Source organism: Delphinus delphis, chromosome 3 (assembly GCF_949987515.2).
Source record: "Delphinus delphis chromosome 3, mDelDel1.2, whole genome shotgun sequence".
Lineage (NCBI taxonomy): Eukaryota > Metazoa > Chordata > Mammalia > Artiodactyla > Delphinidae > Delphinus > Delphinus delphis.
In genome coordinates, this window is record NC_082685.1 from 11,694,236 (window position 1) to 11,708,200 (window position 13,965).

A 13,965-nucleotide genomic window follows, 5' to 3' on the forward strand; every position below is an offset into this window, starting at 1 on the left:
AAGTCCCATAAGTCTCTCTTCTTAATTCAAATTCTATTCACCAACTACCAGTCAGAAGGAAAGACGAAAAGCAAAGAGGAAAATCATAATTTACGTAAAAGTATACTCTTTGACAACCTTCCCATACATAAAAATTTATTCCAAGCCTTTAATAGAATGGGAAACTGAAAAAGGCTCCTATACCCACCACCCCCCAAAAAGGATCTTTCTCAGTAAAAAAGGTGCAATATATATAATAGATTAGGGGTATACAGGAACTGCGACCCAAGGCCAGTAGAAAAATCCCAACAAATACCAAACTGCCATTTTCAATGACCCTTTAACAGAGAATGAACAGAATATTATAAAAATTTAAGCCTACCTGCATATTAGAAATACATTTTAATTCATCCATGGATCCAACAGACTTCAAAACAGAAAGAGAAAAAAACCATCTGATTAAACTCAAAATCACTACCTTTGAACCTTATGTACTACTGTTGAAAGACAACTTACAGAACTCACATTAATATTTATTTTTGAAATTCGTAGAGATCCTATGTCCAAGGATACACTTTAAGAAAGATCCTTGCTAAACACAGCATATTTAAAAACTTTTAAAACAACTCTTTCATACTGAAGGTTTTCTGGAACATTAGGCATGGATTACTTTCCATCAAGTTATCTCATGTTACATTTATACCTCTTCATAGGAGTTTTCACGTCTAAGGATGTGGGCCAACTGAAGTGTTTCCCAAGCTGTTTACAAACAAGATGTTTTATCTAGTGAACCTTTTCATGCCTTCGTAAATTACTGTGATAAAGGAAGGCTTTCCCACATTCTTCACATTTATATGGTTTCTCTCCAGTGTGCAGTCTCATGTGCCGTCGAATGCTTGACAGAGAAATGTAGGCTTTCCCACATTCCTGACATTGATAGGGTTTCTCTCCAGTGTGAGTTCTTTCATGCACTTGAACATAGGTGGAACTGAACGTTTTCCCACATATTTTACATTCATAAGGGTTTTCTCCAATGTGGGTTCTTGCATGATTTTGAAGAGAACTGTGAGTACTAAATGCTTTAGAACATGTTTTACACACATACCGTTTCTCTCTAGTGTGAGTCTTTTCATGTCTTTGAGAAGAACTGGTAACAAACAATGCTTTCCCATATTCCTTACATTCATAGGGTTTTTCTCCAGTGTGATTTCTTTCATGATTTTGTAAACCTTTTTGAGAACTAAAACTTAAACCACATTGTTTACATTGATAGGGTTTCTCTCCAGTGTGACTCCATTCATGGATTTTAAGAGAACTGGGATTAATGAACACTTTCTCACATTCTTTACATTTATAAGGTCCATCTCTAGTGTGTGTTATCATGTGATATTGGAAGGTTTTGTACCATGTATAGGTTTTCCCACATATTTTACACTTATAGGGTTTTTCTCCAGTATGGGTTCTTTCATGCATTTGGAAACCTTTTTGAGAACTAAAACTTTTACCACATTGTTTACATTGATAGGGTTTCTCCCCAGTGTGACTCTTCTCATGTATTTTTAGAGAACTAGGATTAAGGAATACTTTCTCACACTCTTCACATTTATAAGGTCCATCTCTAGTATGTGTTATCATGTGATATTGGAAGGTTTTGTGCCAGGTGTAGGCTTTCCCACATTCCTTACACTCATAGGGCTTTTCACCAGTGTGGGTTCTTGCATGATTTCGAAGAGAAGTGGCACTACTCAATGCTTTAGAACATGTTTTACACACATACGGTTTCTCTCCAGTGTGATGCCATTTGTGTATTCGGAAGGAACTGAAATAACTGAAGCCTTTACCACACTGCTTACATTCATAGGGTTTCTCTCCTCCGTGACTCCTTTCATGTGCTCGAAAGGTTTGTTTACATCGAAAGGCTTTTCCACACTGTTTACACTGGTAAGGTTTCTCTCCAGTGTGACTCCTTTCATGGGTTCGAAGAGAACTGTGGTATCTGTAGGCTTTCTCACAGTGTTTACATTGATACGGTTTCTCTCCTGTGTGAATTCTTTCATGTGTTTGAATGCTTTCATGACAACTAAAGGCTTTTCCACACTGTTTACATTCATAGGGTTTCTCTCCAGTGTGAGTTCTTCCATGTACTCGTAAGGAACAGTAATAACTGAAGGCTTTGCCACATTGTTTACATTGATAGGGTTTCTCCCCAGTATGACTCCTTTCATGTATTTTAAGAGAACTGGGATTAACAAATACCTTCTCACATTCTTTACATTTATAAGGTCCATCTCCACTGTGTGTTATCATGTGTTTTTGAAAGGTTATGAGCCATGTGAAGGCTTTCCCACATGCCTTACACTTATAGGGTTTTTCTCCAGTATGAGTTCTTTCATGTTTTCGAAGACAACTGAGAGTACTCAATGCTTTAGAACATATTTTACATTCATACAGTTTCTCTCCAGTGTGACTTCTTTTGTGCATTAGGAAGGAAGTGAAATGATTAAAGGCTTTACCACAGTGCTTACATTTATATAGCTTGTCACCGTATTTTTGAAACTTTCCCGGTTCACGTTCAATGTGACATTTCATGTGTCTAGTAAGGGATGAACGATCCATGAAGACTTTTCCACATGCACTGCACTCACATGGTTTTAGTCCAGTAGTTTTCTTCTTCAGACTGAGAGATGGAATAAGGCTGAAGTGTTCTCCACAGGAACTATTGTCTTTACGTTCAAAGAGTCTCTCTACCATAGGACTTCTGGGAAAAATGAAAAGCACATTTCTAATGATTTCTTTATTGATCTTATATTTCTTGTATTTATTATGATTTATAGGAATAGTATAGGTTTTCCACCTTGTGTGAATTGTTAGAAATTGAATATACTGAATGTACTGCAATGGGACTTCACCCTTCCTACTATTAAAAGTGATATTCAAATATAGGGTTTATTTATAATATTTGCAAGTGATCTATTTTGCAAACACCTAACATTTATGTCACATTTAAGAAAATGTTTTTGGTAGAAATTTTCTAAGAAGAACTAAATTTGAAGAAGGGGCTATTTGTTTTGTTTGCTTGTTTTAAAATTTTCATAATTTACCAGGATTCTCACTTGAGACAATGCTTTGTATTGCGAGTGTGACTTACCTTAGGTTTCCCCCCTGGTTTTTGTACTGATCTCCAATGTCATGATATTCCCATGTTTTTCCTAAAAGGCAGACCCAGAAAAATTATTCCAAAATATTAGAAATTAATAAGAATTATTTGATTCTATATCCATTGTTTAGGGTGACCAAGCCCAGCTGATATCCCAATATCCTCCCTTCCCCAATTCCACATCTTAGAACAATGTCAAGTAGCACAAAGCATTTGTTCTCTAACTGACTAGGTGAAAGAACGTCACCATCCTTACCTACTGAGGCCAGGTTCCAGAAGATTTCCTGCATCACATCTCTGTAGAGTTTCTTTTGTGAAGGATCCAGCAAAGCCCACTCCTCCAGGGTGAAGTTCACAACCACATCCTCAATAGCCAATGAGTCCTAAAACACCCAAAATATGTGTACAGTAAGATGCATGAGACTGACAGCACTAGGCATCTATATTCCATTTATAGTAAGGTTACTTATGAACCTGTTGTTTCCAAAGAGTTATTCTATGACTTGATCATGAGAAAAACTTATTCTCTCCATGCTTCCTCATAAATTTAATGGCATCATGAACATACGGAAATTATTTACACATTATTTCTGTGATCACATGATAACTTATACCTCATTAATGGTAGAGCCCAGAGATTGCTGGGAAACAACAGAAATGCTATACAAGTGAAACAAATATCATTTTAAAGACATTGATTTCGTGTGACAAAATTCTTTCATCTTCTCCCTTATTTTTTTTTACATCTTTATTAGAGTATAATTGCTTTACAATGGTGTGTTAGTTTCTGCTTTATAACAAAGTGAATCAGTTATATATATATATATATATGCTCCCATATCTCTTCCCTCTTGTGTCTCCTTCCCTCCCACCCTCCTTATCCCACCCCTCCAGGCAGTCACAAAGCACCGAGCTGATCTCCCTGTGCTATGCGGCTGCTTCCCACTAGCTATCTACCTTACATTTAGTAGTGTATATATGTCCATGCCTCTCTCTTGCTTTGTCACAGCTTACCCTTCCCCCTCCCCATATCCTCAAGTCCTTTCTCTAGTAGGTCTGTGTCTTTATTCCTGTCTTACCCCTAGGTTCTTCATGACATATTTTTTCCTTAAATTCCATATATATGTGTTAGCATACGGTATTTGTCTTTCTCTTTCTGACTTACTTCACTCTGTATGACAGACTCTAGGTCTATCCACATCATTACAAATAGCTCAATTTCGTTTCTTTTTATGGCTGAGTAATATTCCATTGTATATATATGCCACATCTTCTTTATCCATTCATCTGATGATGGACACTTAGGTTGTTTCCATCTCCAGGCTATTGTAAATAGAGCTGCAAGGAGCATTTTGGTACATGACTCTTTTTGAATTATGGTTTTCTCAGGGTATATGCCCAGTAGTGGGATTGCTGGGTCGTATGGTAGCTCTATTTGTAGTTTTTTAAGGAACCTCCATACTGCTCTCCATAGTGGCTGTACCAATTCACATTCTCACCAGCAGTGCAAGAGGGTTCCCTTTTCTCCACACCCTCTCCAGCATTTATTGTTTCTAGATTTTTTGATGATGGCCATTCTGACTGGTGTGAGATGATATCTCATTGTAGTTTTGAGTTGCATTTCTCTAATGAATAATGATGTTGAGCATTCTTTCATGTGTTTGTTGGCAGTCTGTATATCTTCTTTGGAGAAATGTCTATATAGGTCTTCTGCCCATTTTTGGATTGGGTTGTTTGTTTTTTTGTTATTGAGCTGCATGAGCTGCTTATAAATTTTGGAGATTAATCCTTTGTCAGTTGCTTCATTTGCAAATATTTTCTCCCATTCTGAGGGTTGTCTTTTGTTCTTGTTTATGGTTTCCTTTGCTGTACAAAAGCTTTGAAGTTTCATTAGGTCCCATTTGTTTATTTTTGTTTTTATTTCCATTTCTCTAGGAGGTGGGTCAAAAAGGATCTTGCTGTGATTTATGTCATAGAGTGTTCTGCCTATGTTTTCCTCTAAGAGTTTGATAGTTTCTGGCCTTAAATTTAGGTCTTTAATCCATGTTGAGCTTATTTTTGTGTATGGTGTTAGGGAGTGATCTAATCTCATACTCATCTTCTCCCTTATTATCCACCATTTATAGCACTCCATGAGGTAGAGGGTCAAATCTGCATGAGTTTTCAATGAATGAGTCTCCTGAGGAGAACTGGAAGCTTTTCCTCCTAGTCCTATCACCAAACATGAGAGTCCAGGGGGCCTGTAGAAATCAAACTTTTACCAAAGCCCAGCTGGCCCCACTGTTCCAAAGTCTTCCAGCCCTTTAGAAGTAATTAGATGCACCTGACTGAATGTAAATCTTCTTGTGGGGAAGCACTGCTTTTAAGTTGTGTAATAATGATCACAGACTGTGTTCTTCCCTTCTCTCTATGTATAATTTCATGCAGCTAGAAAGTTATTCTAAACTTAGAGCTCAGACCTGAGGAAAAAGGAATAACAACTTAGACCACAAAATCCCTCCACTCATGTGCCTCAGGGATTGTTCCAGCCAAACTGTAGAATACATACGGAGATAATAGCCAGAATAGCTCCTTCTGATCAAACCCTGTTCCCTTGAGGAAAAGGTTAAGAGCTACAGATTGCGAGTGAGTTCACTTAAGTTCCTATGGGTTGATGGTGAATTTGTCCATGATTATAAAATATGTAAAGGTTTCATCGGTGGTTTCCTCCAAAACAACATAAGGTCTCCATTCTGCAGTTGCAGGACCTAATGTTTCCTGAGCAGCCACGCTAGCTGCTGCCTGGCCAACTTACGTTCTGGAATTTATGAACCTAAAAGTTGTGACTTTCAATCTTACTAGAAGAGAATGAAAACATTTGAAAGTCTTCCTAGAGCCATGAGACAAATGCCTTCAAAAGACAAACTGGTGTCTCTGGAACTGGGAAAGAGAAAATAAAGACGTTTGAAAATATGCCACAAATATTCTGTTCTTAAGCGCTGTACTGAAAAAAAATGTTTCACCAGAGTGTAATGCAAAGACAAAAGGAACAAAACAGATAGAACACACTATCCATAAATCCTAGCATAACTTTTTCTAACAGAAGATTAAAAACACATATAATGAAAATAACTGAAGGAAAAGAGAGACAGAAAGAAACAGAAGATGTAAGTAACAATCACTGAGATTTTTCTAAAATTAATGATAGACAACAACTGTAGATCCATGAATCTCAGTGAACACTAAACATGAAAACACCTAAAAAGAAGACTAAAGTATATACTCTAACTAGAGAAAAATCAAATGCAAAAAGAACATATTTTAAGAAGCCAGAGGGGGAAACAGACCTCAGGTATAGAGAAATTAGAATTAAACTGGACACCTTTTCAGAAAACAAACAAGCAAGAACAGAGTGGATTGAAATGCTTAAAGTTCTGAAATTAAAACCACTCTAAGAATACTACATCAAGGATAATTATCCTTAAAAAACAAGGAAGAACTGAGGACTTTCTGAGACAAAAATTGAGGGAATTTGTCATTACTACATCTACTTTGAAACAAGTGTTCAAAATTCATAAGAAAGAATACAAATGATGAAGGTGGATTAGGAGGGAAATAAATAAACATCGTTAATATTATCATATATAACAGATAAGACTTTGTGTAAAATAATATTAACAACAATGACACTGGTAATGAAAGCCTTGTGGATAAGTAAGGTAAGACAGGAGGGAATTGAGAATAGTGTGGTATGAGATACCTGTACAACCAATGAAGAGATAGTATTACTTGACAGAAGATGTAGGCTAATTCTAAATATATACTGAAAACTCAAGGGCAACCACCAAAAATATTTTTTTTAAATGTGTAACTGATAGGCTAAGAGAGGATTAAAATGAACAATCAGGTAAAATGCTCAGTTAAAGCCAGAGAAGGTAGAAAAAAGGGGGAAGGCAAATGAAAGAAAGAACAAAGGCAACAAATAGAAACAGGAGAATGTACGGTAGATATTAATCCAACTGTATTAATCACCATTTCAATCATCAATGGTCTCAATACAAGTGAAAGACAAATACAGTAATATCAGATTTTAAAAACTGTAATTATATGTTGTCTGCAAAAAACCCATTTTAAATATGGAGACACAGGTAGATGAAAGGTAAAGGGATGGAGAAAAATGCACTATGCCAAAACTAATTTAAAAAAAAGGCTGGCATTGGTATATGAATTTCAGATAATGGAGATTTCAGCCCAAGGAAAACTCAGCGATAAAAAGGGGCTTTACATAGGGACAAAAAGGTCCATTCTCCAAGAAGGTATAACAATCCTTCATGTGTACATACATAGCAACAAAAGGGCAAAGTACTTAAGGAAAGACGTGAAGAATGCAGGGAAGAATACATGAATCCATTATTATAATTGTACATGAACACCCCCTTATCACAAGCTATAAATTTCAGCAGGCAGAAAATCAGGAAGGACAGAGTTGAACTGAACAAGCACCATGAAACAACTCAACTTAACTGTAACCTATGGAATGCTTTATGCAACAAGGGCAGAATACACATTCTTCTCAACTTTACATGGAACATTCACTAAGACAGAACACATTCGGGGATATGTAACATACCTTAACAAATCTGAAAGAAGAAAAATCATACAAACTATGCTCTTAGACCTCAAAGGCAATTAATCTAGATATCAATAACAGCAAGAGTTGGAGAACCTCTCAATGCCTGGAGATTCAACAACACCCTTAGAAATAATACAGAAGATCAAAGAAGTCTCAAGAAATATAAAATTTATTTTGAACTAAATGAAATGAAAACATAATGTGTCAAAGGATGTGGGATACAGCAGAAGAAGTGCCTAGAGGGAAATTTATGCCATAAAACAAATACACTGGAAAAACACCAAGATGTGTAAACAATAACGTAAAAGCATGTACCTTAGGAAACGATAAAAAGAAGAGCATATGAAACACAAAGTAAACAGAATAAAAGAAATAATAAAAATTAGAAAAAAGGTAACTGTGGGATATCGATGGAGAAAAAAAATTTTTAACTCTTGTTCTTTTTTTAAAAAAAATATTTATTTATTTATTTGGCTGCACCCAGTCTTAGTTGCGGTTCATGGGGTCTTCATTGCAGCATACGGACTCTTAGCTGCAGCATGCATGTGGGATCTAGTTCCCTGACCAGGGATGGAACCCAGGCGTCGTGCATTGGGAGCGAGAAGCCTTAACCACTGGACAACCAGGGAAGTCCCTAACTCTAGTTCTTTACCAAGATTAATGACATTAATAAATATCTAGTCAAGATAACTAAGAAAATAGGGAAGAGAAAAAGTACAAATATCAGAAAGGGACAGAGGGTGAAATGAAAATGAAAAAGAATTTGATAAAATCCAACATCCATTTATGAAAACAAACTGCTAACAGAGGGAACTTTCACCTCCTGAGAATGAACATCTTCATGAATCCTGTAGCTAAATCTATAACATTTGTTTGTATAACATGATTATCCCTGTGAAACATCTGAAAGAATAAACAATGAAAGAGATAGCTCCTGGAATCAATAAGAGACTGAGACTGAGGGTTAATCAGTTGCTTTCCTATAGACCCACACAAATGCATTCAACTGAACTTGGAGAAAGATGGCAAGGAAATTCAAATGAAAAGGGAATCTTTTAAACAAATAGCACTGGAAATAACGGATATCCACGTAAAACACATGCACACACACAGACATACAACAATGAATGTAGACACAGGCCTTACACATTTCACAAAAAATAACTCAAAACACATCATAGATCTCAATGTGAAATGCAAAAGTAATAAACTCCTAGAAAATAATACAGAAGGAAATGTAGGTGACTCTGGGCTTAGTGATGAATTTTGAAATATAACACCAAATGCAAGGTCTGTAAAAGAAAAAGGTATAATTTCACTTCACTGAAATGAAAACGTTCCTGCTCTGAGAAAGAAAAGTGTTAAGAAAATGAAAAGACAAGTCAGAGAGTAGGAGAAAATCTTTGCAAAACATTTATCTGATAAATGACTGGCATCCAACAGATGCAAAGAACTCTTAAAGCTCAACAGTAAGAAGAAAAACAACCTAATTAAAAATGGGCAAAATTTCTGAACAAACAGCTCCCCAAAGAAGATACACCAAAAAGAAATATGCTACATGAAAACATACTCCACATCAAATGTCAATGGGAAATTGAGTAAACAACAACGAGGTATCACGACACACATATAAATGGTTATAATTCAAAATACTCAGAACGGCAAATATTGGTGAAGATGGGAAGATAATCCTCAGTCATTGCTGAGGTGGAAGGAAATTGGTACCCTAACAATGAAAGACAGGAGCTTTCTTTCAAAAAATATACTCTTATTATGTATAGTAAGATTCAGCAATTACACTCCTTGCTATTTGTCCAAATGAATTGAAATCTTATGTTCACAGAAAACCTGTATACAAAAATCTGTAGAGGTTTTATTCATAATTGGCAAGAGTTAGAGTTAAGCAAGATATACTTCAAGAGTCTAATAAATAAATGATCAGTGCAATGAAATACTCTTTGGTGATAAAAAGAAATGAGGTATCAAGCTTTGAAAATACATGGAGGAAGCTTAAAAGTATATTGCTAAGTGAAAGAAGCCAATCTAACAAGGTTATATACTGTACGGTGCCAAGTATACGAGGTTCTGGAAAAAACAAAAGCATGAGACCATAAAAATATCTTTGGCTGTGAAGATTTTTGGCTTTTGTTTTAAAGGAATTGAGGATTAGAGAAAGAGATGAATCAACAGGCTGAGCACAGAGTATTTTTACGTAAGTAAAATTACACTACATATGCATAAATGATGGACACATATTGTGTATTTGTCAAATCCATACATTACATAACACAATACAAAAGGTCCACACTAATACAACCTGTGCACTTTTAATGCATCAGTATTGGTTCAGCAATTCTAACAAATGTAGCAGTCCTACAAGATTTAAAAAACAGTGAATACTCTACGGATGGAGAAGGGTTATGTGAGAACTCTCTATAATTTCTGTTCAATTCTTCTCTAAACCTAAAACCGATCTAAAAACGCTGAAGTCTACACCAAAAGAAGAAGACGACGATGACAGATCTGTACAGCTCACCCCTGAGGACTTTCTGATTTTTCCTTAGGTGTGGTGAACCATGGGTGTGCTTATCTACCAAGGCTGTCCCAATTGAGGGATGAAGGGCAGCAACTCTCCACCGAGTTCCAATACACCCTGACAATACCTCAGGGTGTACTGTCATCCTTAGTCTATGCACTTCCCCAGACCTGTGCATTCAGTTAATCCCAAGCAACTACCCAGGGAAACAAGGTGTTGGAGACAATGGCTCCTCCACCACCACAGCATGTTTCAAAGGACTGTAGAAAGAAATGTCATCTCTCCACCGGGAGGCATAAGCCAGAGGGCCAAGGTTTAGCTCCATTATATAACAAGTAGGTGTGAGTAGTCAGTCTGAGCTGACTGGGATGCTCTTTCCAGTACCAAAGCCATAACAGGCACCTCAGTGGAGCCCTCTATTTTTAAGAGATCCCAGTACGTGGAGACAATTACAGCTTTAATGGCATATTAAGATGGGACCTGGGCAGTGCCTTGCATCAGAAGCCTATGGACAACTTAAGGCCCTCCTCCAGAGAGCCTCCCATCACTGACAGCGGGGTTAGAGGCCTCCTCATGACACTGATTGCTTTATAGAATTTAAGAAACTCACTTATGTTGGGTTTGAACTAATCTCTTTGCTGTGCCAAACTGAGACAGTGGGTGTTGTCCATCATAACCCAGAGGGTAAGGAGCCTTGTTGTAATAGATGAAGGGGTAACATTCTCTTAAAAGTTATTTAAAAAGTTTTGGTGAGCCTTCTGGAACCTCATCACCTACTAGCTGCTTTTCCCTGTCTCTTTTCTTTCACTTTCTTTGAAGTAATTGCTCTCTAAGTAGTGACTGTCTTTTGGGCTCACCTCATTCACAGGGTATAATCATCCTCCTACTCCCCCAGTCCTTCCCTCAACACTAATGTCTGGGCAAACCCAGCTTCAGTCACACCTTCACGCTAAACACAGATAGGTTCCAGCTCAGACATCAACGCAGGACCACTGGAAGGAGGGACCCATTCTCATATTCCTGCTCCCAAGGTACAAGGGATTAACAGAAACTGCCAACTCGGAGTTCTAAGTAAATACAACCCAGGCTTGGTGGGGTCAACAATGCAATACAGGGCAGCACAGCGCACAGGAGGAGACCCCAGCAAACAGCAGCTCGCAGGGCAGGAGCCTCCAGGCTTTCTTACCAGCCCGTCCAGGTAAGAAGCACTAGGGGAAAAGGGAGGGGTGAGGCTTAACTTTCAGTAGTCAAACATCAAATACGCGGATCCCAAGTAATCATTCCAAGAACAAAAACTGTAAGGAAAACAGGCATTCGCACTGGATTGTTTGTGTATAAAGAAACGCTAAAAGGATGATGAAGTAGTAATCAAAACTAGTTATCTGAGGGTGGCTGGAGTTAACAGTGGAAGAGTGTAGGAGAATATGCGGGCAGGGAGTCCTGAGATACTTCCCTCCCTTAGGAGTTTTCTACAAAGGAAACTACTGCAAGATCTGATCCTTTAAACGGTAATGGATATAAACTTGTAATCCATAAAAAATGAAAACCTCCTTTCAAACTAAAAGGACAAGGGACATTATAGTTGGTCCCTCCACTATAGTAAACAGAATGGTCCCTTAATGACCCTCCCCGTGGTCAACGCACAATCTGGAAGAGACACGGGGCTGCGGGTGCAGAGTTGCCCAGAGAGGCTCCGGGGTCGGGCTGAAGACGCCACCCGCATGGACCGGATCCCGGCTGCCGGCTCAGCCCCCACGTTGCAAATCGGAGGGGACTGAGGTCCGCGCGGCGCTCCCGGTGGATTCGTGTCCGCAGACTCCGGAGTTGACCGCGAAGAGGCCGGTTCCGGACGCTTCCGACCACTCCCTCCGCCCCGTCTCCGCTCCCCGGGGCAGCACACTCACCATTGCGAGGTTTCCTAGGTCTTCCTGCGTCCTTCCCTCGACTCCAACCACCAGAGCAGGTCAGAGCGGAACAGAAGAGACGGAAGCTCTACCAGAGACCCTGAAAGGTAAGACGCCAGCCCAACGCGGTGGGAAGAACCGACGTCCACGCCGGTGCGCCGCGTCGCCCCGCCCACCCGCCTCACCGGCCTCCTGATTGGACAGGTCCCAGTACCCCACCCCCTCATGCCTGAGTGACAGCCTGGGAGAGGAAGCCTGAGTCAGCGGAACCACTTTCCGCGGTTGGGATGGGACCTGTCCCGGCCTGGCACTTTCGGTTTGTGACAGAAATTTTTCCTGCCCCGGGATTGTCTCTGCTGTCTTTCGCAGCTCCTCGTGCACTGGGATTCCTGACTCAATTTTAAGACGGAGCTAGTACAGATAAGAGGATGGCTCAGGCCTGCCCTGCCTGGAACAAGGTTTTATGTCCTCCAGGGCTCAAGGGCTTGGTGTAAGGCTGGCTGTATGGCCATTCATGGAGCTGTGCTTCTTGTTAAGAAACGCAGACATTTAAATGTGAACTCATTATCTGTAGTAAAGGGCCGGCTCCATTTTCATCTTTGGTCCTTGACAGCGCTGAACCTTCCATCCCCACTCATTAAGTACTTAAGGTACCTAATCCCAGCGCACTTGGCTCTGGTAGGAGGTCTGAATCAGTCAGCTGGGTGCCAGGACAAATCTCAGTCAAACCACAGGCTGTGAGGTGTGTGCATTAACTTCTCAGGCGTACATTTTACACTGGAAGGAAATTTATTTTAGATCAGTGTTCCCTGTGTGCCTAGAAAACCTTGAACTGTCAACAGCTATAATATATAGATATAAGGCAATTGTATTCCTATTTCCACTGACAGAAGAAAAACTATAAATTGTACTTAAAATTGGAATGCACCTAGAAACTCTTCCTGCCCCCATCTTTATTGAAATATAACTGACTAATAAAATTGCATCTAAAGATTAAAACATAATGATTCTGATACTTACACTGTATTGTATAATAGATATTTGCTGAGAAAGTGGATCTTAAGCATACTCACCATGCAAACAAAAATAAAGGTGACTAACTGAGGTGATGGATGTGTTTAACCTGGAAAGTCTTATATTCCCAAGAGATTGAAATGCAAACTGCTTTACATTGCAAAATACTTCATGCATTGATTTCTTTGAACAGCTTTATGGAGACATAATGCACATACTTTAGAAGGCATCTATTAAGTGTACATTTTAATGGTTTCCGTATATTTGCAGATACACACAATTATCACAATTTTTGAGGATTTTTGTTACTTCAAAAAGAAACTCTTCTGCCCTTTAGCTATCACTGCTAATCTTCTTATCCTCCTATTCCAATCCCCCAGCCTAGAAAACCACTACTCTACTTTCTATTTCCATATTCTGCTCTTTCATATTAAAAGAATTATATATGGCCTTTTGAAGGACTTCATTCACTCAGCATAATTTCTTCAAGAGACAACTATGTGTGAATATTGCCTTCGTTTTATGTCAGAATAATATTCTACTGATTGGATAAAACATGTTGTGTTTATCTATTCACCTGTTAATTGACATTTGGATGTTTCTCCCTTTTGGTCACTATGAATCACATTACTACAAAATTCATATATAAGTTTTGATCAAATATGTGTTTTCATTTTCTTGAGCATGTACCTAGGTGGGATTGATGGGTCATATGATAATTCTAGGTTTAATATTTAAGGATCTCCCAGACCTTTATCCAGAG

At 38.6% G+C, this 13,965-nt stretch overlaps 1 protein-coding gene across 1 annotated transcript; it reads right to left on the reverse strand.

The window, feature by feature from the left end:
- Nucleotides 1-83: 83 nt before the first annotated feature.
- LOC132422866 (zinc finger protein 709-like) lies at nt 84-12,323 on the reverse strand. Its single transcript, XM_060007955.1, has 4 exons — nt 12,189-12,323; nt 3,393-3,519; nt 3,128-3,188; nt 84-2,737 (listed from the first exon to the last, which is right to left on the reverse strand). Exons 1-4 carry the CDS (start codon nt 12,189-12,191, stop codon nt 763-765), a joined length of 2,166 nt encoding a protein of 721 aa, XP_059863938.1. The 5' UTR covers nt 12,192-12,323; the 3' UTR covers nt 84-762.
- Between the last annotated feature and the right edge of the window lie 1,642 nt (nt 12,324-13,965).

Excerpts from the sequence above, each read along its gene's own strand:
- LOC132422866 (XM_060007955.1), bottom strand. Across the intron at positions 3,189-3,392 it reads CTGGAACCTGGCCTCAGTAG|GAAAAACATGGGAATATCAT; the intron begins GTAAGGATGGTG and ends TCTGCCTTTTAG. Across the intron at positions 2,738-3,127 it reads AACCAGGGGGGAAACCTAAG|AAGTCCTATGGTAGAGAGAC; the intron begins GTAAGTCACACT and ends CATTTTTCCCAG.